Source organism: Oenanthe melanoleuca, chromosome 1, assembly GCF_029582105.1.
Source record: "Oenanthe melanoleuca isolate GR-GAL-2019-014 chromosome 1, OMel1.0, whole genome shotgun sequence".
NCBI lineage: Eukaryota > Metazoa > Chordata > Aves > Passeriformes > Muscicapidae > Oenanthe > Oenanthe melanoleuca.
This window is the reverse complement of record NC_079333.1, coordinates 27,100,323-27,124,905: the sequence shown is the minus strand read 5'-3', so window position 1 is coordinate 27,124,905 and position 24,583 is coordinate 27,100,323. Positions and strand designations below refer to the sequence as shown.

At 46.3% G+C, this 24,583-nt stretch overlaps 2 protein-coding genes across 2 annotated transcripts; one reads left to right on the top strand and one right to left on the bottom strand.

Moving 5' to 3' along the window:
* The first annotated feature begins 167 nt into the window (after window positions 1–167).
* Window positions 168–7,712, top strand: C1R (complement C1r). Its single transcript, XM_056504505.1, has 11 exons — window positions 168–286; window positions 986–1,220; window positions 1,467–1,659; window positions 1,842–1,985; window positions 2,121–2,317; window positions 2,739–2,886; window positions 2,971–3,092; window positions 3,671–3,749; window positions 4,126–4,266; window positions 6,155–6,229; window positions 6,455–7,712. Coding segments are annotated over exons 1-11 (2,139 nt in total). The 5' UTR covers window positions 168–284; the 3' UTR covers window positions 7,258–7,712.
* Window positions 7,713–9,057: 1,345 nt separating this feature from the next.
* On the bottom strand, window positions 9,058–17,428 carry C1S (complement C1s). Its single transcript, XM_056504518.1, has 12 exons — window positions 17,233–17,428; window positions 16,742–16,807; window positions 16,139–16,343; window positions 14,900–15,077; window positions 14,525–14,650; window positions 13,663–13,862; window positions 13,286–13,439; window positions 12,936–13,051; window positions 12,640–12,718; window positions 12,249–12,386; window positions 11,699–11,773; window positions 9,058–10,319 (listed from the first exon to the last, which is right to left on the bottom strand). The coding sequence occupies exons 2-12, from the start codon at window positions 16,744–16,746 to the stop codon at window positions 9,526–9,528; spliced, it is 2,070 nt and encodes a 689-aa protein (XP_056360493.1). The 5' UTR covers window positions 16,747–16,807; window positions 17,233–17,428; the 3' UTR covers window positions 9,058–9,525.
* Window positions 17,429–24,583: the final 7,155 nt, after the last annotated feature.

Here is a 24,583-nt window from a genome sequence, read left to right as displayed (position 1 = left end):
GCTCGTTTTCCTGCCTCCTGGGCCAGAGGAGGTAGCTCGGTTCTGCGTGGCGGGGCCGCGCATCCCCCGTGCGTCCTGGTCCGTGTTCGCGGACCGGGACCGGGGCCGGGGCGCTCGGCAGCAGAGGGCAGCAGAGGCGGCGCTGGGAGCTGGTCCGGTGCCAGGCTGATCGCAGTCCGGCTTTCTATTCCCCGCTGCTGCCTCCCTCGCTCCCTCCTCCTCCTCCTCCCCCGTCCCGCCCGCTCCCGCTCCCCGCCGCTCCGAGCTCCGCCGGGCGCACCGAGATGTGAGTCGGGGCTCGGGGGAGGGGGACCGCCGGCACTGCCCCGCGGGAGGGCGGGGGCGTGGGGGTTAGACCCTTCCAGGGAGGAGAATAGGACAACGGGGCCGCGCTGCTGCTCGGGGCTGTGAGCTTGTTTCGGAGGAACACCGAGGGCGAAAGGGGAGATACGCAGAACGGGAGGAAAAAACCGTGAGTGCCAGCTTTTGGAGGACAGAGAAGGAGGCATGACTGGGTAGAGGGCTGCCCAGGAGACTCTGGCAGGATTGCTCCACAGCAAACCGAGCTTGAGATCTCCAGATCCTCACCAAGGATCCTAAACTAGTGATAAACCGAAACAACCTGCCGGCCCAGGGTCAATGGGGACCAGACTTCTCCTGGTTCTATAAGAATCAGCCCTACAGCTTCTGGGAACATGCAGACCTTACTCAGGGAATTCACCCATGCACCTTCACACTGCTTCCTGGGTTGTTGAATTTCTCTCTAGAGGCTACTACAATGGCTTGCTGGAACCTTGTCAGCGCTGGTGTCTTCATTTCAGCTGCCCTTCTTGTTCCTGAGTGATCCAAGCCAGGAGCTGGTCCTGCAACTAGGCTTCCTGTGTTTGCATTCCTTTAGACAGCACACAAGTCAGTTGTGAAGTCTCCCCTGATTTTGAATGACCTAGTTTTGTGCAATGTCATCGTTTATTTGTTGTGTTCACAGGCATGTTTCTTGTCTCCCATGGGCCTTCCTCTTTTTTGGAGTGATCGGTTCCAGTCCGGTCCAAAGAGATTATCCCCTTTTTGGGGAGATCAGATCACCTAGTTATCCCAAGCCATATCCCAACAATAACATCAGCAGCTGGCATATCCAGGTGCCAAAAGGCTACGTGGTGAAGCTGACCTTCAAATACTTTGACCTGGAGCCATCTGAGTCCTGCTTCTACGACTATGTTAAGGTACGTGCACAGACACCCGGGCCAGGTGTCTGTGGGGATGGCAGGTGGGGATGGCAATCAGTGGCCACCAAGTGCCATGGCTCTTCATCCACCAGGCCTCCTCTGATGCTCCCCAGGAAGGAAAGAGAAGGAGTTAAAGATAGAAATGGGAGGAGCAAGCACTGACAGCTCATGGTTGGGTAATGTCAGTGCGTGGAGCAGACTCGACCTTGTGAGGCTACACTGATTTCACCTCAACTTTGACAGATCAAAGCAGACAAGAAGGACTTGGGCCGATACTGTGGCCGGCTTGGGTCTACCAGAGGCAATCACCCAGGAAGAAAGGAGTTTGTTTCTAAGGGGAACAAGATGCACCTGGAATTTCACTCTGATTTCTCCAATGAAGACAACGGCACAGTGATTCCCTACAGGGGCTTCCTGGCTTATTACAGAGCTGTGGGTGAGTAGGAAATATGCTCAGCATGCAGGAGGAAAAGTCTATGTGGCTACAACCAATTTTCCTCCTCAACAGGCAAATAAAGAGAAACTTTAGGCAAGGATATGGATCTCTAAGTACTGTCAGTGTAGAGCAGGGAGGTTTAACACTTTTCTCCCCTTGCCCCTCACTTCCTGTGCCTTCAGATCTGGATGAATGTGAGCCTAACAATGCTGCCAAGAGCGATGAAAGGCCTCAGTGCCAGCACTTCTGTCACAACTATGTGGGTGGCTACTTCTGTTCTTGCCGGATTGGCTACCAGCTTCAGAGCGACCACCACTCCTGCAAAGGTAAAGGCAAATTTTAAAAGATCAGAGGGTTCCAGAGGAGGAGCCCTTCATGCAGGAAGGGTGGGAGAAGTGACTTAGGGGGCTGCAGGAGGCACAGACCCACGGTGTGACCTCTCCTTTCTCCCTCTTCACCAGTGGAGTGCAGCAGTGAGCTGTTCACAGAGGCATCTGGGTACCTGAGCAGCCCCGAGTACCCCCAGCCCTACCCCGAGTACCTCCGCTGTAACTACAGCATCCGTCTGCACAAGGGCCTGTCTATCTCCCTCAAGTTCTTGGAGCCCTTTGAGATTGATGATCACCAGCAAGTCCACTGTCCTTATGACCAGCTCAAGGTACTGAGATTAGCAAACTCCCCTCCCAGCCCTGCTGCCAGACCTGGACAGGAATCTTGGGGACACCACTGTTCAGAGGAGAAATACAGAATCAGTACAAGTAGACAGTCCCAGCACAAAGGACTGAGCCCCTGCCTCTCCCTCAGTGCATTTAATTACCACTGTCCTGAGGTCAGAGGCTCTGGGTCATAGGCCCTGTGAGTGAAGAAAAAAAACAAACAACATCCTTCTTCCAGTTTAATTTCCCTTTGATTTAATCTCAGGGGTTGGTCACTCTGATCCCCAGATAAGGGAGAAGCAGAGCTTGTGGTAGGTCAGTCTGTTCTGATCTGTCAGTGAAGGCATCAGCAAAGGTGGGTCAGACATACTGAGGCAGAGAGGCATGTGTGTTTCTGTGCCTATGATATGTTTCCCTCATCAGATCCAAGCACAAGGGAGAGAGATTGGTGAATTCTGTGGCAGGGAAGCACCTGGCATCATTGAAACCAACAGCAACGAGGTGGACATACTCTTCCTCACCGATGAGTCAGGGTTCAGCCGTGGCTGGAAGATCCATTACACCTCAGAGAGTAAGAGATTTCTCCCCCAGAGGCTACTACAGCCTACTGACACTGCTTGCTAATCCCAGCTTAATGTGTCCCACTCTTTGACAGAAATACGGTGCCCACAGCCTGTCCCACGGGATCAGTTTACCATCATCAGAGACCTGCAGCCTGTGTATCGATTCCAGGACTATTTTGTTGTCAGCTGCAAGACTGGGTACAACCTTATGGAGGTGAGATCTCTTCTTCACTCCCTTCAGCCATATTCTGTTTTGTCTTCAGTTTGTGTCTATCAACTTTCAGTTAAACTTCCTTTGGAGATTTCCCTCATGACAACCTCTTGTAATATTTGTTTCTTCTTTGCTTCTCTCAGCTTTCTTCCAGTGGTTTCTCTTTTCCTAGCTCTCTTCCTTATGCAGTTACTCTTTCATGAAGCTCTGCTAGAAGACCAAAGATCCCCAGGAAAAGCTGGTGAACAAGAACATCTCTTTGGAAGGATATGAAACCAGAAGATGAAAGCAGAAGATGTTACCTGCCTCCCTTTCCATCCTATTGCCAGGGCTGGGTAGCATCTCTGACTCATCATGGCTTAGAGTTGCTGGCTGCAGGTGTCTTGGCCTGCTATGATGATTGTGTAGCCTGTGGCAAATACAGAATAGAGGGAAGGCAGGAGGAGACAGCAACTGGAACAGACTGCAGAGGGGCAAATACTGGACAGCAGTGACAAGATAGGCACGTGGAATAATATTTTGATGTGAGGAAGGAATTAAAGGCTCTGTACAACCAACAGATGTTTTTCTCTCCCATGTAGGGTGACCAAAAGCTGGTGTCCTTCACAGCTGTCTGCCAGGCTGATGGAACATGGCATAAACCCATGCCCCGCTGTGAAAGTGAGTGATCTGAGAAGGGGAATAAGATTCCCCTGCTGTGGCTTTCCTCCTCCAGGAATGTGAGAAATTTCTCTGATTCACTTTGTCCATGCCATAGCCATGGATGTGCTGACTGGAAGGCCTGTGGAGGTCCACCATGATGCACATTTTTCTACTTGCAAAAATTCAAGTGTTTTTCCTCCCTTACAAAAATTCATAAAATATCACTCAAAAATTACCATGATGTTGCAACATGTAAAAGCAAAAGATCCTGATCTGAGATCTATTTTGGAACAACCTCTCTTTGCCCACTGGTTCTGCTCATCATGGCCCCAACGCCTAGATTTGCAGTCAGTCTGTCTTTGATTCATGTCTTCCTTTTCTCTCTTTGTTATAGTTGTGAACTGTGGCAGCCCTAAAAGCCTGACCAACGGTGTGTTCAGCTACGTTAACGATGCTGCAAACAATGAGTACCAGTCAGTGATCTCATACCGGTGCAATGAGCCCTATTACCACATCGTCACCGGAACAGGCGGAGGTGAGTCCCGATCCCACCGAAATCTGCGCCTGGAGAACCTTCTCATCTTTCCAATTACAATTCTCTCTTCTCCCCAGGCTTAGGGCTCATGCTTTCCTCCTGTGAAGACTCTCCAGTCTTATCCTGGCCCTGCAGCATATCTCGAGTTTTCTTCTCTCAGCCTATTCCCACCCTACCTCATTCCCAGAGCCCATCACATCACTCTCTCTTCCATGTTCCCCTTTTGTGGAAGGTCTTATTCTCTCAGCTGTAGTCACGGTTAGTTTTTTTCTAGTGGATTTCATTCTTTTCTAGTGGATTTCATTCTTTCACTGAAATTTGAGGCATGATGTCTGGGAATCACCAAAATTCATAAAACTCACTGCATCAGTCCATGTTGCTACAGAGGTAAATAAACGCACACTCCACTCCAGTATAATGCTGTTCAGCTCTTTGGAATATTGTTCAGCTGCAGAGCTATCTAAGAGCTAAATAACATAGTTGAAGAAAAATCTATTTTAATGCAGCAGCTCAGAAAAATTTAGTCATCATTCAAAACCATTCACATGCCTTCTTTTTACACCTGAGACATTTCTCGTTGACACAGAAACTTTGATTCCAAGAACAGCATAAGGAGCTCATGATTTCCCTGCCTTGACTGCTTCTTTAGCCCCTGCAAGAAAAAAAAATTATTTTTAATCTGAATCAGTTTCTGGATACAGTTGCCACTATGGACACATGGTTGTGATGCACACTGGAGAGAGGTGACATGCTACTAAAGAGTTTTTAAGTTCGTACAAAGGTTCTATTTGATTATTCTTGCCTATGAGTTTAACTCCTTAATACAGAGTCAGATCTCAGTCTCATGAGAAGAAAAATCAGGAACAAGCAAATACCAGCTCCAGCCAAATTCTGATGGGGAGTCATCATAATTTAATCAATTTTGAAAGAGAACAGCAAACACTTTCTTAGAAGCATTTACTTCAGTGTTAATATAAATTGTATAAAAATATTTTTAGTCACCAGCACAAACTTTCTAAGAAAAGCAACAGTATTGGAGGTAGTGGAGTTTGTGTTGAGAGGTGACATGTGAATTTAGCTGACCTGCAGTTTAGGCTCAGAAACAGATACTGAGCATGTACAGTAACTGACTCATCTGATTCCCATTTCTGGGACAAACCACCTTGTCCTACTCTGCAAACTACCAACACCAGAAGCTTGAATCTAAAATTCATGCTTTTACTACTTCTCTCTTCCTTTGGGCTAAATAAGGCCAAACAGTGCTCTGTACAATTGTGGACCCGTTGATGATAAGACTTCATGCGGATGGCCCTTCAACCTTTTATTCTACTGCCTTTAGTGCTCCCCTAGAACTGAAGTGCTTCAAGATGTACAGATGGAAACATTCCACACCCTACCACAGGCAGCCTTTCCCAGGAAAGAGTGCTTTGGGATGGAAGGGCTGAGGAACCACTTGAAAATATTCTATTCTATTCTATTCTATTCTATTCTATTCTATTCTATTCTATTCTATTCTATTCTATTCTATTCTATTCTATTCTATTCTATTCTATTCTATTCTATTCTATTCTATTCTATTCTCTATTCTCTATTTTCTATTTTCTATTCTCTATTCTCTATTCTATTCTATTCTATTCTATTCTATTCTATTCTATTCTATTCTATTCTATTCTATTCTCCTATCCTGTCATCCTATCCTGTCCTATCCTGTCCTATCCTGTCCTATCCTATCCTATCCTATCCTATCCTATCCTATCCTATCCTATCCTATCCTATCCTAATCCTATCCTAATCCTAATCCTAATCCTAATCCTAATCCTATCCTATCCTATTTTCTCACCCCATGCCTGCAGGCCTTGGTATCATTCCCTTCCCTCTCATCCTACAGACAGATTCACCTGTTCTCCTGAGGGAACCTGGCTGGATCAAGATGGCCAGAAGAGAATTCCATCCTGCTTGCCAGGTCAGTAAAAACTTTGACTTTGTCTGGTATTTTCTGACTCATGCTTACAATCTGTACAAAACTGGGACAATGTGCAGGGGCAAAAGTGAGAATAATGGAATCCATGAGGGAAAAGGAAAATCTGTCCAGAAAGTCAAAATAAAGTGAAATCAGTGATGATGAGGAAACAGAGAGAAAAGCCAGGACAACAGAGGATAAGTGTCATGTTCTTGTGTTTCTCCACAGTGTGTGGGAAGCCAGTCCATCCCGTTATTGAATTCCAGAGGATCTTGGGTGGCAAATCAGCAAGGAGAGGCAATTTTCCCTGGCAGGCTCTGACTGGCATCAATGGAAGAGGGGGTGGTGCACTCCTGGGCGACCGCTGGATCCTGACTGCTGCCCACACCATCTTCCCCAAAGGAGGAGTACGGTACAATGTGAGCCTGGAGCAGCTGGCAGAGGAGGCTGACATTTTCCTTGGCCACACCAATGTAGACGAGCTCCACAAGATGGGCAACCACCCCGTACGGAGGATCTTTATCCACCCAGATTTCAACCCTGAAGATGAGCATAACTTCAACGGGGACATAGCCCTGCTGGAGCTGAAAAACCCAGTAACTCTGGGCCCCACACTGCTGCCCATCTGCCTCCCAGATCCCACCAACACCTCCTTCTACACGCATGGGCACATGGGCTACGTGAGCGGCTTTGGTGTGGATAAAAACCGCATCTCAAGCAGTTTGAAGTACGTGAGCCTACCAGCAGTGGCTCGAGAGAATTGTCAGAGTTGGCTAGACAGTAACAAGAAAGGTATCCCTATGGTTTTCTCTGAGAACATGTTCTGTGCTGGCTTCCTCGAAGGCAAGCAGGATACGTGCCAGGGGGACAGTGGGAGCGTCCTCACGGTGTTAGACAGGGAAAGTGGTCGCTGGGTGGCTACCGGCATCGTTTCCTGGGGAATCGGCTGCGCCACAGGCTACGGCTTCTACACCAAGGTCCTCAACTATGTGGACTGGATCAACGGGATAATAAAGGAGGACAGACCCTAGGTGTTGCTGTCCTACTAACTGAAGCACCATTAGCATATCAATTTCCAGACACAGCAAATCCTAGCCAAAGCTTTTAATGATAAAGTCCCAAAGGTTTTTCAAACACGCGAAGCACGTAACCTTCATCATGAGCACTTCTGAAAGGTGCCGTGCTGCTTGAGTGCACCACTGGCAGCTTGGGGGATGCCTTCGTGGATGTTCTGGTTCATACAAATCTCATAACCAGATGAAGCCTTAATTGTATCAGGAAATCTCATGACAGCAAACATGTTATGGTTTGAAATGCTGATGTTATCATGAGATAACATGCAATCTACTTTTGTATTCTCTTTCGTGGGAAGGTTGCAGGGAAGAAGACTTCCTTGAGGGATGGGGTGGTTTCTGCTGAACACAGTGTGCAGAAGCACATTGGCATCAGTGAGATTCTATGAATATTAAAGTACTTGCTGGATAAACCAGGTGGTTTATGGTTTTTTTGTTTATGTTTTTAACAACTGAATACTTCTCACCACTGAAAGCAACTTATGGACTTTATCTAGGGATTGCTTTACCTACCACTGAAGTGTTTCCAGTTCTGTAATGGCCTGTGGCAGCTGCTTATCTGTCCCAAAACTATCATTAGATTACCTGGTCTGAAACCCCAGGTGGATTCAAGGGAGGCAAAAATAACTTGCCTGCGTGATGCCACATTCCAAAAACAAGGAAGGCAGCAACCAATCTTATGGAGAAGGGAGCTCAGGAAATTTTACTGATCAGAAGTTGAGGATGGATTTTTTTAGACTATATGAAATAAAGCATTAACTGCAGGACAGCAGCTCTAAAATGATGCTGATTCAGAGAAAAGGTGAGCTCTCTTGTGTTGTGGCTATTCTCTGGAGCTGTCTTCTTGACTAGTTTTTCTATTGCAAAATAGCCTACAATGTTCTTAAGAGTCACTGAGAGAAACAAGATATAAGATCCTTGGTTACTAGTCCAACAATCCAATAATGTTTTGCTTGTTACACAAAACTGAAGGTGCTTGAGCTGAGTGCAGGATTCCATGTGAAATCTCCCAGTACACATCCTCCTCACCATTTCTTTAACTCCTATAAAAAATGAGGCTAGAAGAAGAAGTCTCTGTCCAATCCACTGCTGACAGTGGGGCTAGCATCTGACCTTCAGGGAAAGTTTTCAAGAGATCCAGGATCAGTCTCTTATTCCAGTGCTGACATACATGCTAGGAAACAGCCTAGCTCGAAATTTAGGTATCTGAATATAGCAGCTAGATCCCCTCCTCTTAGCTTCCTCCTCTTCAAGCTGAACAAACTCAGTCTTTCAGTATATGCCATCTGTACCAGTTCCCTGATCTCAGTGGAAGGATGTCTGTGAGTGATGTAGGACCTTCCAGAGCAGAAAATACCTCTAACACGTGTCAGGTAATATTCCTTCCCTAAATCAAAAGAAGGTAGTGTTTTGGGAGAAAAATCAAGCTTTATTTCTTTTCTAACTCAATAAAATTTGAAAAAAGTAAAGCCTGAGGACAGGTGAATGAAATTCTTTTGAAAATGCCTGTTCTCTTCCGTTTAATTCAGAAGTCTGAAGTCTTCTTTGCTGGTAATGGTTGATCAGTGAGATGGAACAATCTCAGAAGAACTTTATTAAGACTCTGGTAGAGAGGTGAGATACTACAAGTCCTAGCTTGATGAAAGCTGGCAGGGTCAGAATATGATTTGACACTTGATTTAGGGAGTTTCAAGGAGAACTAGGTCTAGTCTGAGAAGAAAAAAGACATTACAGACACAATAGCACATTGCACAAAAGGCAGTTTGGACATTCTTTAATGCTGTTACATATTCTGAACAGGTCAAGAAATACATAAATCAAAAACCAGGCTCTGAACCTTCCCTGGGAACCAAACATTATTCCCTCTTATCTTCATTGAAACCTCTCTGCAAGGTTTCAATGGGGCACAGCTAGGTCTTCTCCAAGTGAGAAAAAATAGGATAGATAAAAAAAAAGAAAGTAAGCAGAAGGAGTCTCTTTATTCAGAGTAATGTCTGCTTTTTACACTACTATGAGTGGAAGAAGGAGAATTTCCCTTCCCAGACATGATGACAGTGGGAGAAACAGACCCACACTCCTGTCTCTCCATTCAGCATAGACACGATGAGTTATAAAGTGTTGTATATTATATTGCCCATTAGACACAGCGAGTGAACAGGGTCACAGCCAGCCCAAACATGCAGCCATCACATTCAGCAAGGCTGACTGTGCTGGAAGGAGAAACAGCTACTTCTGCCAGGCTTCCTCCTCCTGGTGCCTGCTGATGGTGTCTGCGATCCAGTCCAAGTAGCGCACCACCTTGGTGTACAGGCCGAAGGTGCCGCACTTGGGCCCCCAGGAGATGAGCCCCGCCACGTAGTACCGGGTGGCGTTCAGAGGGTCCTGGATGGCATAGGCTCCCCCACTGTCCCCCTGGCAGCTGTCCTTGCCACCACCAGCACAGATCATGTTGTCGGTGAATATGTAAACGACAGAATCGTCGGAGTAGTCTGGTTTCACAGACCGGCACTGGTCCATGTTCACCACGGGAATCTGGGCCTTCCAAAGATCACCAGGGAGTCTTCCTTTCTCTCTCCGGCCCCATCCAGCAATGTAGCCCAGAGTCCCTTCTTGCAGCTCGTATTCAGGTGATTTACCAGGAAGACAGATGGGTGAGATGTTTGGACCCATCTTCACGGGATCCCTCAGCTTCAGTAGTGCAATATCATTATCAAAATCGATCCTGGTTTCACTAGGCTCCTCCTTCCAACCAGGATGGATGAATGAAGCTTCTGGGATAAGCTTTTCGGCTTCCCACTTCAGGGATTCTCTGCGAACATCGGTCACACCAGCGTACATGGTGGGCTTGTCATATCCCTCCAGCACGTGAGCTGCAGTCATCACCCACCGGTCAGAGATGAGCACCCCACTTGCCCTGGGGTCATTGAAAAACACCTGCCAGGGAAAGTTGCCCTTCTCGGCACGGGTGCCTCCAAAAATCCTTCCTGTGTCTCGGATGGGATTACTGGGCACCCCACAGACTAGAAAGGAGACAAAGAAAGATGGGAGAAAGATGAGTTACAAATACGGGGTGCTTTGGTACTGCTAAAGAAGTCCCCTCCTGCCTGTGTCCCCTAAATAATTTTTTCAATCTGAGTAACTACGTTTATATTTTACGCCACAGATGTTGCAATTAGTATTTACAGAGAAATCAAAGAAAATTCTAGAAAAAAATATTATCAACACTCAATTTATATTTAAAATGCTCATTCTCAAATTCAGTTTTCTGGAAAGCAGTTGTCACCCTGACAGTGCTAGGTATGTCAAAGTTTGCAATTTAATTGCCTTCTAGTTGACATTTTTCCTTTCCTGAATTATGCTCTACAGATAAAAGGATTGTCTTTGAAAAAATACTTGTTTGATTTCTTAGAAATATGGCATTGCTCTTTAATTTTTTTGGTTTTTTTGTGAACTCCAGATACTCTCAGGTTAAGAGTTCAGGTTTGTCACTGATGTTTTACCATTTTGCCTCTCCATCCTATAACTATGTAAAATCTTAAGCAGTGGCAGATCTTATCTGTGGGTCTTTGGAGAATTTTAATAATAAGGACATAAGTAAGACCAGTCATTCTAACATAGCTAAGAAACTGATTTCTTACCACATTGCCTTGTTTGCATTGAATCCTTAGACAGAAAATCAGAGATCAAGGAACTATAGCCAGCAGATAGCTTCTAATTTGCATGAAGCAGAATTTGTTAAAGAATTTCACATAATCATTGGAAGATTTAGGCTGGAAGGTACTTCTCAGTGCCTTTAGCTCAACCTGTTCCTCCCTAACTGCCCTCCCTGCTGCCCTCCTAACTCCAAAGCCAGGTTACTCAGGAGCTTTGACAGGTAGCTTCTGCTCATCTCCCAGGGTGATTAGCCAGCCTCCATGGACAGCAGTTCCAGTGCTCTGGGGGAGCATTTTTCCTTAGATGAAATCAGAATTTCCTTTGTGGCAACTCGAGCCTGTCATTTCCTTTTATTGCTGTGTCCCACTGAGAAGAATTTGGCTTCCTATTCTTTGTAGCCTCCTCTTGGACAGTAAATTCCCTGAGCTTTATCTTTCAATTTGCCTTTTTCACTGTGTACTTTATAATCCAAAGCACTATCTAAGCTGTGACTGAACTTTTAAGAGAGTTGAATCTCCTCCACCTGGATCTTGTACTTTGTCAGCGAGGATCTGGGGCTTTAAAGGAGTGAAAAGACATCATGTACAATTAGGCCAAGTCATGCTGCCTCCTCCATGAGAGTAAACTGAACAGTATACAGTTTTAAAATTCTCTCTATCAGCTGGAAATTGAGAAAAGAAAAATACAGAGATGAAAGAAGCAGTGTTCTTAATATGTTGCATGCACATACAGCATTTGGTAGTACCTGGGACACATTTTGGTAGCTTTGTTCCCATCTCTTCATTGACCCATTCTCCACTGGCTGAGCACTGATATATCTCTTGGAAAACACGAGAGAAAAGAGCTCCATAAGGACACAATCGAGATAAACGCAGGGCAAATAACACTACTGTGTATAATATATCAACCTTCTGATTTCCAAAGCAAGTACAGCTTGGTAAATATTGCTGTTGTCTCCCTACCAGAGTGTTTCTATCCCTTTTTTTGGGAGAAACGTCATCTAACAGATTTCTTGAGTCCTTTGCTTTTCCACCAGAGCTCTGTGCTACATGGGACAAAAACCTGCATGGTTCACTTACAAGGCAAATGGAGAGAGGACTTGCTAGTGCCTCTAAGGTCACCAGCCCAGGCATTGTTAGAGAGTATTAAACACAGAGGCAACACAAAACTACTGCCTGCAACCCCACACCAGTCTGGACCTGACAGCATAAAATCCCAGCCCCATGATGGTGCCAGAACCATTCCTTAGGCCTTTAACCAAAGGCATGTGAGTGTGTAGCAGAGGCAATGCTCACCATGCCCTCTGTGTTCTAGGGTGTAGTAGGGTGCCTCACACTCATAGCGGACAGCAGCTGTGTACAGAGGCTCGCGGAGTGCAGAGACGTAGGAGGCTTGGGCGTTGCCAACAGGAGGGGGATCACCACAGTTCACAGCTGCAGAGAAGGAACAAAATGGATCAAATACAATCAAAAGGGCACTCTCTCTCAACAATATGATTATGTTGTATGATAGGGAACCACTTGGCTTCTCTAATCCCTGTACAGTCATGGGGGCTACTTTCTCTGTCCCTTCATTGTGCTCACATTCCAGTACTTCAGCATCCTCCTAATCTGGAGATGCTGTGGATCTGGAGCCTAGACACATCATTCCAATTCCCTTCCCACAATACAGACACAGGTCACTTACGAACACAGCTCAAATGGGAGTTGCTCCATACACCATTTTCCTGACAGCTGGAGAGAAAACTTGTGACACTATCTCGTTCCTAGGAAAAAAACCACATCATCCACATAAGTCTCTGGACATGAAATACATCTGACACAGGTGCTCCAATGGAGGGGCCTCAAAATACTGCAGTGGCTGGAAGAGGTTTCCTCCTACTACTGCTGTGTTGAAAGCTTTGGCTTCCCAAAGTACACAGGACCCCTGGTGGGAATGGCCTCGAGATGTTGCTGAGTGGGCTAGAGGGGGCATATACTTACCCTCACAATTTCATAGCCTTCCACACAGGTCACCTCCACAATGTCCTTTAAGATATATCTGTTCTTCTTTGGGTGAAGAACAGAATTGGGGATGACACTCATGGGACAGGTTACAGCTTTGAAAAGATAAGTGGAAATCAGTGATGAACTGGTTCAAGATTTACTCTCCTGCCACTTCCCAGCTTCCTTTTCCCCAGTGATTTTTTTTTCCCTTATTAAGCAGGCATACTCTTACTCAATACCAGCAGCAGTGAACATGTTAACACGTTGCTGTGCCATGAGTGTGACCTGGAACAAGCCCTGTCCCTAGCTCAGCAGCAGAGTGAACACATTCCCAAGTGATTACTCACGGTCCCCATAGTAGCGTATTTTCCAGCCTTTGTGCTGTGTGCTGGGGTCGGTCTGGAAGATTATGTCAAGAATGTTGCTCCCGGTTTTGATTTCAGGAGGACCTGGGAATTTGCTGCCACAATAGGGACCGAAATGCTGTTTTCCAGAGACAATCTGGGAAAATACCAAACAAGAATAAATGAGAAATGCCAAATGTATTGAGAGAGCTATTAAAATGCACGCTCAATGCATACATATTCAAATGCATTCCCACAAACTCCAAAAGACAACATAATTGAAAATGAAGCTAAGCAGTCCCAAAGTCTCCTAAATATGAGGAGACTGATGGGAGATTCAGAGCACCCTGACTCCTGAGCTCCCTGAGCTGCACACCTACTGTTAGGCTGTCGTGGCAGGTGCCGCTGGAGTCGGCTGGCTCCACGTCGAAGTCCCCGCTGCGAATGGTCAGCACCACGGAGTAGCCTGGGCTCAGAGCCACCCTGTAGTCACACCGAGAGTTCTCCGGGTACTGGTTGGGATAGTTGGGGCTGGCAATCTCCCCTGTTGGCTCAGTGAAGACATTTCCACTGCAGTTCACTAGGATTAAGGAAGGAACACGAGTAGGATTCAGAAAGGAAATGGTTCGTGTATGCACGTGACAAGCTCTCCCTCTTCCACCACTCTCCCAGTCTGCCCAGCTACCTGCAATAACCATGTCACAACATTGCATCTTCCCAAGAAACTGGAGCCAGGACCACTCTCTGTCCAGTTAGTCAGGGACTTTAAGTCCTTTTTATCCTCCACCTGAGATTTAGGCTTCCTTTCCTCATGCTCAGGTCCGCATATTATACTCCTTTCAACATGCACCATTTGTGACCTTGCAACTTTTTGGTTCAAGCCAAGCAGGCCCTTGGTGATTTTTGTGTCCTTATGGAACTTCCCTGTTTTGTCAGAGATTTAAGGATTCACAGATAGCAATATGCTAAGAAGGATTTCCATCATAGTCTTTCAAGAACATCGTTCAGTAGTTTCTTAATTCTCTTGACACAGAAATAAAAATAAAATTGTTAAGAATGTGTTAATAGAAATTCCCCAAACCATTGTCTACTGAAGTTCAGATTTGCACTGCTATGGGTTCTTCCTCCCAAAATATACCTGTCACAAATGGCTGAGAAGTTTGATAAAGTCTTCCAAGTGCAATATCTCACTTGGCCTAAATGAACACTTGCTGCTGACCACAGCTTATGCACATCTCTTACCTCCACAAGTTTTGTTGTCTTCATAGAGGAAATAATCTGGTGGACAGCTGCAGAAGTAACCTCCAATATAATTATTACAGTAATGACTGCAGGGCTCATCCACAAAATCCATGCACTCATCCAAGTCTGCAAGTGTGAAAAGATGAATCAGGCAAATTAGGAGAAGGCCCTGAGGGCAGGAGAAATTGAAGTAAACACTAGTGGACAACAAGGAAAAGGCATCTTTAAGACAGTATTTATACTGGCCATACTAGAATGCAGTTCTGTCTGCTGAGATCTCTTTAAATAAGGCATTCTGTAAGAAAAACCCTTTTTGTCATCTTTCCTCCCAGCCTGGACACTAGAGAGATTCAGAGGAGGCTGTTTTAACCTTACCCACAGCAATATAATAGGCAGCAAAACCAGTGAAACGCTCCTCATTGGAAAAGTCTGATTGGAATGTCACAGTGAGGGTGTTGTAAGGGACATGAAATTCCTCCACAATCCGGGAGCCAGGGGCACGAGGTTTCTTCTGCCCACAAAGCACACCTTCAACATAGCCACCAGACAGGATCTGCAGAAGGATTCAGAGACACCTCACCTCGCCACTGCGATGTGGAATTACCAACACTTGAGTCTTTCAGCTTTTGGTGCAGCTGAATGGAGCCCCGGGAGAGCCAGTTTCATGATGTTCATAAGACACTTTAAGAGGGCTCCCTCCTACTGTCTTCCCAGTGAGATACATGTCTTAATCTCTCAGATACAAATTAATCCACACTGTTTGCTGCTAACATCCTTTCTTCAGGCCCACTTGTACAAACACCCCACCAAAATGTATTTCAAAGCAGCCAAACCAGCCATGGCAGTCCACAGAGCAGCCCAACAAGCTCTTTGGTTTGTTGCAAAAGGACACAGGTTATAACAGAGCATACTCATCCTTCTGTCCCACCTTGGTCCTCCTTGAAGGTGTCCTGGTGCTGCACTTGATCTTACTGCCCTGTTTCACACAGAGCTATGGCAGGATAGGATGGTCTTGTTTCTGTCTGTTTGTGGGGAAGTACTTGATCTTTTGTGAGACAACACACAGCAGAGCTGGTTTTAAGAAATCTGTGGTGCATAGATCATAAAAAAACTGCGGTGCAAGGGACCACAGCACTTTATATGAGTGGCCACTGTCCCTACACAGATGGATTGTTTTCAGCTTCCATCCCTTCCAATCAATTGCTGTTCACAATAAATCATCTATGTCCACTCATCGATTAATTCCAAATAATTTCAGGTACAGACAATGACTGCCCTAAGAAAATAGTCTTTTTACACCTACACTTCAATGGCTAGGAATATGCTTTGCAATAGCAGTGTGATGACCAAGAAGACTTCTCCTAAGAACATGGAGAAACATGGGATGAGAAACATCAACGGGACACTCAGTTTGCAGACAGCACTCACATGGTTACAAAGCAAATTTGAATTGATTTCATGACTGCTAGTGGAGATATACCCAGTCATTTAGAGTTCTTGGAGCTCAGAACAGGAAGGCTGTGCATAATTCCTCTCCCAGCTCTGAGCTTTGTGCACAGCTTTGCTGTTCTGTGCTTTAATCTGCCTTGCTTCACTCAAGGACATGGACAGTACCTTCACAAAGTCATATTCACAGTCCTGTGATAGCTCAAGATCCAGATGTGTGAAATAAAGGTGAATGCCATATCCCAAAGGGACCTGGATTTGCCAAGTTTTGTTCACATAATTGGGATACCCCTGAGGATAATTGGGTGACAAGATCTCTCCATACATAGAGGCCGCGTCAGCCCAGACAGGGAGACAGAAGAAGATCAAGGACCTGAGGAAAGAGAAAGGAAGGTGACATTGCAGTAGTGTTCTCCAATTTCATTTGTGCACAGCCCCAGTGAACAACATGCTGCACACAGCCCACAGCAGAGCTCCTGGCTCCCGAGTTTCAAAGGCCAGTGCTGTGGCTGTGTGAGGTTTTCTCCTGTAGCTTTTCACAAAGGGGTACAACCTCAGTTGTGCTCTCTGCTTGTCTCAGTCTCTGTAAGAGCTGGTAAAGCTGCAGGAGATGAACGCAGGGATCACAAGTGCTCTTCCTTATTCATTGTCCTGTTCTGGAGGCTATTTGGGCTATAGATGCACTCAGATTTGAAAATCAGTAGTCCTACAGTGAAAACACATGATTTATAGAATGCAATTACTAATAAACCTTGAGATTTTGCAACTCACCACATCTGGAAAATGCAGTTCTTCCTCTCTCAAAAAACTTCAGGGACTGGACTTTGGAGTTACGCTCTGGGACAAAAAACAGTGATTGGTTAATGTTGCCTGTGTGTCTGTGTGTCTGCTAAGCACGAAAAACCTCAACTTGGGGAGACTAGGTCAAGATTTTGCCTGAAAAGCGAGTTTATATCTCTGTCCCTTCCTGCACAGAGCAAACCCAAGCATCAAGAAGGGAGGCTAAGACCCACAAGGGCAAAACCTCTGTCTTGGTACTCACCAGTGCTCACTCTCTCCTCTCAAGACCACCAGTGAATGCAGACACCATGCTAGTGTATGGCAAATCAAGATAGAGAATACATCCCCCAGAAGCACGCAGCACCTCAAAAATCATGCTAAGACCTGGGCTTGGGAAGCACCCTGTCCTGACTCTTCTAGCTGTCAGACAACGACACTGGGGAATATCCTCCTTTCTCATTTCTGATGCCTGCAAAATTTACCTTCTCTCCATAGTTCACGTCTGGTTTTCTTGTCTCTTCCCTTCGCTTTTCTTTCTCTCTTTTTTCTTCCTGTGCACACCCTCCTCCAAACGCACCCAAAGCTGAGTTCTGGAGAAGGGAGCTCTAACTCGCAGTATCGCAGCACCCTCTATCTGTGTGATGCGGCTTCCCAGCCTTCCCTCTAGCGTGAGATGCTGGACTGAAAGCTCTCGGCTGGAAGGGGAATTCCCAGAAAGAGTTGCACAATCCTCTTGGCTGAAGTTGCCGTGGGGAGCGCACCAGTCTGGTTGTATTTTCGGGAAATCAGATGACTTTGGGGAAAAGGGAGGGGAATAGAGTTTTTGGCTGCCTTCCGTCTCCTCTTCAATCCCCTCCCTTTTTAACAACAACATCCAAAGGGTGTAGAGTTGGGATGAGTCCAATGTTTCTGCATACAAAACTCTGTTTGATCATCATGTCCAGAGATCACCTCGGTAGAGTTCAGTCTTACTGCAAGGTGATGGCCGCAGGGCTGCTGCTGCTGCTCCTCATCGGATGCTTCAGAGACCCTTTCAAGACGAAAGTCGGATTTGTCTTTACAAACGAGCTGTGGATCTGAGGGTAGATAAGGCTAGCACCTAGAGATAAAAGAAACAATGGGATGGATTCCACTGATTGGTGAATGGAAAAACAGATTTGCCTTTACATACAAACTGCAGGTTTGCTGATAAATGAAATTGGATATTGGAAGATGAAAGAAGCAACAGGGGAAAACTATGAATTCTACAAGAATTAAAAATTAAAAGGGAGGGTTATACATTAGAGGGGAATCTCAGGTATTAGGCGTTCTGAGAAGTCTGTACCTCTCAAGTACCTCAGCCAGTGGGGAAAGAGAGAGGGAAAAGCGGCCGGGAAAATAGGATAAAAAGGCAGGCTGCGTCCTCCAAAAATTTGAGAGATCCCAGGGGAATGCCCCATGGCCTCTCCCTTTATTCGAATAAAGCAAAAAGGACTCCTCTGTCTCCTTTTTGGACGTAAACCTCTGATATTTGCGGACTAATTTTCCTGACACTATTTTTAGGGGAAAAATAAAAGAAAAAATAGTGGCCTATTCAATGTTGTGCCTCTCTGAGGCTACCAGCAGGAATACGAGTACATGGTTTTGCTGAGTTCAGTATGGGGACGCATTTAGGACTAGGAACACGTAACTACATTTGTATTTACCAACTGAGCTTCATGGAAGAAAGAGCATGTTCATCATGTTCATATTCATCAAACTTAGCTCTGTAGCAAATTAGATCTAAGACCCTTGCAGAAAGGAATTCAAAGATTTATACCCTTAGCCCAGCCAGTGTCCACAAGCCAAGAGCAAAATACAAGTCAAATATCTGTCACTTATAGTCTAGAAACCTCCTTTTCCTCACATACCAGCTTCACTTGGACTGGACAATAAATGAAAATCTAAAATTCCATTACAGCCTCTACCATTTACAGCCAGCACAGCACACTCCAGAGCTTGTTTTAGACAGGAGAAAAAGTGCTTCAAGTTTCAACAGGCCATAGGCAAAGTGCATTAGTGCAGCCCGTCTGAAAGAGTCCTTTATACTGTCACGGGAGAGAAACACCTCCAGATGAATCATAACCGACTCCATTGTAGTCAGGATAAAGGCTTGGCTTGAAGAACATGCCTAGTCTGTTTTCTTTGTCAAGATGAGAATGGAAAGAGAAAGAAAACAGAGTGTCATCTCACTGCTGATGTCTCTTTGGAGCACAGCTTGATGTTTTGAACCGGAATTTTGAGAACAGGAAAACAGTGATGAAAGATACACAATAAATCACAGGGAGATGCTTTCTCCTTTGAGCTGTGCAATGTAGAAACCCTGCCAGTGACTTTTCAAGCCACAATCATTTTTGAAAATGGGCATGATGGAAATAAAATGAGTGTGAACTGATACGTTATGCATGTCATTTTATCACAAGGGAGTTCTGTATTTTCATATAAATCTGACTCAACTCATCTGTAGCAATAGTAGATGAATATGCTTATGAATATTAATAATTCTTTAGAAATTAATTAAGAAATATGTATTATGGATCAATTCATTTCTATTAATTAAGAAAAAGCTTGCTGAAGATAGTTAAATAAAGAAATAGCTGCATTTTATCTGGTCATGTATCTATATAATGCTAACTATTTATGCAGGAGACTGGTAATATTGATATATATTTACACTGAATATATATATATATATACAACATTTGATTGAATTTTCTTAAATCTGTATTATTTTTTCAGCTCTCAAGATTAAACAGGTAATATATTTCACAATTCATTGCAACTATGTCAGATAACAATTTAAAAGAGGCAAAATGCCATTAAGGTTAATAAGTGATAACATTACATTCATAGATGCAATATAATTCTGCTCCAAGGCACGCACATTCTATTAAATTCCTAAATTATATGACCACATACTACTTTTCCCAAATTGCACAAGACAGCCCTTTTCTTGAAATGACTCAGAGTAGTGTAGCTGTAACATTTCTGACAGATGTTGTGAAGCGCACTAGTGTTCCAGGTTTCATAAAATTACCACTTAAAACAGGCTTGACTGGCTTGTCGTCCCCCAGGAAGTTGGGAAAAAAAAAGTTTTCCCCAAGTTCTTAAGAAAAGCCATACACATCTGCATCTGGAAACACTGAGTCAGTGCATTTAAAAAAAGGGCACAAACATCAAAAGAGAAAACAACATCAACTAAGTGAACCGAGGGAATATAAGTAGCAGGGAATCTAGGATACAGAAGTAAGAAGTAAAATATCCTCAATTTACCAAGACCTTAGTGGCAATTTGCCTATTTCCCATTCTGCCAACAAGAGGGTTCTGTGGGTTCCTTGCATGCTGCACTTCCCACCTCTCTCTTGTGACCCAGGCCAGTTTTGTTGCCAGTCATTAAGCTGGGAGCCTTTGATAAATCCCAGGAAAACCTGGCAGTGCAGGTGTGCTCTGGCTCAGAACTGTTCAATACAATTCGCTGATTTCCACCTCTGCAAACAGTACCAGGGGGATTTTCACCAGAGTCTGCTCACCTCTTTTATTCTCTCCATCACTGAGTCTCATTGCAAAGCTTCCACCATCTCCCAGTAAAACCTGGGACTCGGGAACACTCTGCTCAGTGCATTGTATCACACCAAGATGCCTGCTGACTTGTGACTCCCTTCCCCTACACCCCTGGGTGTTTCATCCATTACAGTAAAATAATCCTAAATACTTGAGTGTGGATACCACTAAAGGCTTAGGCAGAATTTTGCCAGGCCTTTTCTCATATTCTAAGTTCTTTTTCTCTTTCTCAGGCTGGGAGGCTTTTTCCCAGGCTGAGACAGTTTCTCAGCTCTGGCCTGAGCCTTTCCCAGGATGATAACTTTCTGGTAAACAGAAAGGAATTAATAAACAGAAATTAACACCTGGTGTTGACTGAGATACAGTTTCGTGATGTACATGACAAGAAATGTTTTCTCCTACTGTCCAATGAACTACTGTCCTGTTTGAAGCTTGTGAACCACTCTATAAATATGGTTCAGTTTTTCAATAAAATGCTTCTTTTGCTTTTCTTGCTTAAGAAGTCATTTGTCGTTATTATATACCACTCTCCATGTATAGTGACACTTGGGCTTACTTTCACTGAATTATGGAATGGTTTGGGTTGGAGGGGACCTTAAAAGTCACCTAGTTCCAACCCCTCTGCTACAGGCAGGGACATCTTCCACTGGACCATGGAGGGGCTCAGAGCCCCATCCAACCTGTCCTTGAACACTGTCCAGGGTGGGACATCCACAGCTTCTCTGAGCAATCTGTGCCAGTGCCTCACCATCATCACAGTACCGAATTTTCTCCTAATATCCATTCTAAACCTACTTTTCTTTAGGTTAAGGCCATCCCACCTTGTCCTATCCCTACTTGCCCTTGTAATGCGTCCCTTTCCAGCCTTCTTGCAGCCCCCTTTAGATGGGTGGAATGTGCTGTGGTGAGGAAGGAGCCCTCTTTCTCCAGGCTGGGCAGCCCCAATTCTCTCAGCCTCGAAACCTTGACTGCACACTGCGGTGCCGACATTCCCGCATTCTCTCTCCCGGGCTGAAGTCCCGTCTCGCCGGTCCCGGCGGCACCGGGAGGCGGCAGCAGAGACCGGCTGGCTCCGTGCAGTCCCGGCCCCGGGAGCTGCCCCAGCACGGATCTCGGGGGGTGACTCCTCCGAGCCGCCCCGGTGACACCTCCCGGTCCCGGCACGGAGCGCCGAGCCCGCCCGCCGCCAGTGACCGGGACCGCCAACTCCGCGCGGCGGGGTGCGGAACGGAGCCGGCGGGGCCCGAGAAACGGAGCCTGACATCGCACAGGACGAGAGAAGATGGCCTCAAGCTGCCTAGGTTTAGGTTGGATATTAGGAGAAATTTCTTCTCTGAAAGAGTGATCGAGCATTGGAACAGGCTGCCCGGGAACTGGTGGGATCACCGTCCCTGGAAGTGTTCAGTAAATGTGTGCGTGTGGTGCTTAAGGGACACGGTTTAGCAGTGGACCTGGCAGTGCTGGGTTAGTGGTTAGAGGCTTTTCCCAGCCCTAATAATTCCATTATTTATTTTTTTCAGTAATCTTCACACTGAAAATGTGACATGATTTCAAGCATAGTATTATTTTCCCGCCTCCAACATCCGCCAAATTCCAGTTTCTCCATCTCTCGGTTTGTCATTCACCCATTCCTGGCTTTTTTCCCCCCACTGGCTCTATGACCACCTTCTCATCCTTCTAATGAAAACTTATTTTCATGTCTTTCCCTGCCTGTTATTCCAAGCAGTCTCTCTTCTCCGTCTATACTCCATCTCTTGCTAGTGGTTATTTCTCTCCCCACCCTCTCTGTGCTTTTCCCTTGACATCATTATCGACAGCAGCAGACTTCTGTCATGTTTAATTTTGTTCTGGTTCTGGCTTTTCCAGTATCTTCCTCCTCCCTCAGAAACTTCAGCACCGGCATTTCCATTGTGCCACGCTGAGCTTGTGTGAACTTCAAGTTTCACATCAATACCCATGTAATGTTATGAAACCATGCTATATCTAAAGGACAGTAAATCAAGATTTTTGGCTACAACCCCTCCTCTCAAGAATAACACTGCCCTGATTATTAAAATAATAATAATAATAATACTGAAAAGTAGTGGCACAGTCATCATGATCTGACTAAAAACCTGCTCTCAGAGCTACTGTGTTCTGACTCCAAGTGACTATCATGCATTTAATCTAAACAGGTCAAATATAGCAACATTTCAAACAACTGGAAACAATCTTGCAATGGAAATTGTTAGGCAATCTCAGGAACAGATGCTGCTTCTGAAACTCTTCTCTGAGAACAGTAAATTACAGAATTAAGTGGATCATTTCTTGTCAATCATGACTTGAGGAGGGATAGTCAGTCATCATGCTCACACAGAACAGATTTACTTAGGAAAGGGGCCTAAACACCACAAACACACAACTGAATCTGGAAATGAAAGATATGCCTTGAAAAGACAGTCCTCAGACTTTGCGAAAAAATTGGCAAATTTGTCCACTAGTTAGGGTGGACAAATACAACAAGCTGCTTGTAAAGTCTAAGCTGAGGGAGTCAGCTACCCAGGAGGGTTTTTAAACCCTTGCTGTACATCTTGACCTGCCACTCTGCACCTTACACTGCCTTCAGGGACTTCTGGAGGAAAAGGCCAGGATCTTCCCTTCTTCACATGCTACCTCACTGCCCAGAGGAAGAGAAGTGTGAGCCAAATGGGAAGAGCCCAGTGGACAGGTGACTAGAGCTTTGCTATTGAGAAATCTGGTTTTGTTTAGCCTGGAAAAAAAGAAGGGCAAGGAGAGGCAAGGTCTCTAGCCAGGTCTTCTAAGTAAATGAGGTCTGTGTGCTACCATGGCCCAATCAGTCCCTTTCCCAGTCAGATTTGATGAGAAATGGGACCTAACAGGTGCTGGTGCTGCTGCCTAAAGGGTGGTGATAAGGAGCAGGATAAAGAGGATGATTCAGCACTGGTTCAGGACCCCAGAAAGGTTGGGAGCTCTCCAACAATGAAAATGTACAGTAATTACCCAGGCAATGCCCTGAGCAAATGGCTCCAGCTTTGAGTCCTGCTTGTGAGCTGCAGTTTGGATCAGAGAACTCTAAAAGCCCCTTTTTGTGTGAACCTTTGTGTGAGCCTGTGTTTGCCCCTTCAGCTGAGTTTGCTCAGCCAAGTGACCCAGCAGGAAAATGGTAACACAAGCAAGGGAAGAGGATCAGATCCATTGCACCTGAACTTCAGCTGAGAACTTAGGGTACACACAGGGACAGCTGCATGAAGGGACACACATAAGAGGCCATCAGCAGCTGAGTTATGAAGAGTCTGGGCCCGGCTGCTGAGCTGCTGAGCTGGAGTCACAGAATCCCAGAATTGTTAGGGTTGGAAGGAACCATCCAGTCCAACCTCCCTGCCAAGACAGGGACACTTAGAGCAGATGACAGACACAGGAACACGTCCATGCAGGTTTTGAACATCTCCAGAGAGGGAGACTCCACAACCTCCCTGGACAGTGTGCTCAGTGCTCTGCCACCCTCAGCAGAAAGAAGCTCTGCCTCCTGGAGGTGGAACTCCTTGTGTTTTGGTTCATGGGCCCAGCTCCTGGCCTGCTGCTGAGCACCGCGGGCACCGTGCTGTGGCTGGGGCACACTGAGGGTGCCACCGGCACAGGGCAAAGCACAGGCACTGCCATAATGCCCCTCGGGGTCCCTTTGGGCCACACGAGACCAGCACCGGGGTTTGTCCTCCGGGAGCACCGGGCCAGCGGGACCGGCAGTGTGAGGGAAGCTCAAGCAGCGCCCTGAGCTGAGGCAGAGGCCAAGACCACGACTGAAGTCAAGGCCAAAGGCACAGCCAGTATCCAGGACCCAGAGCCAGGAACCAGAGCTAGGCTCGGAACTAGACTCGGGCTAGAGCTAGACTCAGGTTTACACCCAGACCCGGTCCCACAGCCCGGCCGAGGCCCCGGAGCGCGGCCCAGGCGCCGCCCACGCTCCCGCCCCCCGCGCGCGCCGCGTGTCCGCGAATAACCCCGGCCCGCCCCGCCGCTCTCCTGTCCCGCCGCAGCCAATCGCGAGCCGCGCCCCGCCCCGCCCGCCCGGCCCCGCCCCGCCGGGCCCCGGCCCCGCCCCCAGCGGCGGCTCCCCCAATCATTGGCCGGCGGGGCCGACCCGCGTCGCCGCCCACTCGCGGGTAACCTTTGCCTTAGTGCGCGCAGGGCCCTGCCCCGCTGCCACCGCCGGCCAATCGCAGGCGCGGCGGGGCGGGGCCGGCCGCGCCGCAGCCA

Bases quoted from the DNA above. Each gene is read 5' to 3' on its own strand.
- C1S (XM_056504518.1), bottom strand. The intron at 15,078-16,138 runs GTACTGTCCATG...ATCCTTCTGCAG, and splicing joins GTGAATATGACTTTGTGAAG to ATCCTGTCTGGTGGCTATGT. The intron at 12,387-12,639 runs GTAAGTGACCTG...CCTTCTCTGCAG, and splicing joins CTCCCATTTGAGCTGTGTTC to CTGTGAACTGTGGTGATCCC.
- C1R (XM_056504505.1), top strand. The intron at 1,986-2,120 runs GTAAAGGCAAAT...CCTCTTCACCAG, and splicing joins CGACCACCACTCCTGCAAAG to TGGAGTGCAGCAGTGAGCTG. The intron at 2,887-2,970 runs GTAAGAGATTTC...ACTCTTTGACAG, and splicing joins GATCCATTACACCTCAGAGA to AAATACGGTGCCCACAGCCT.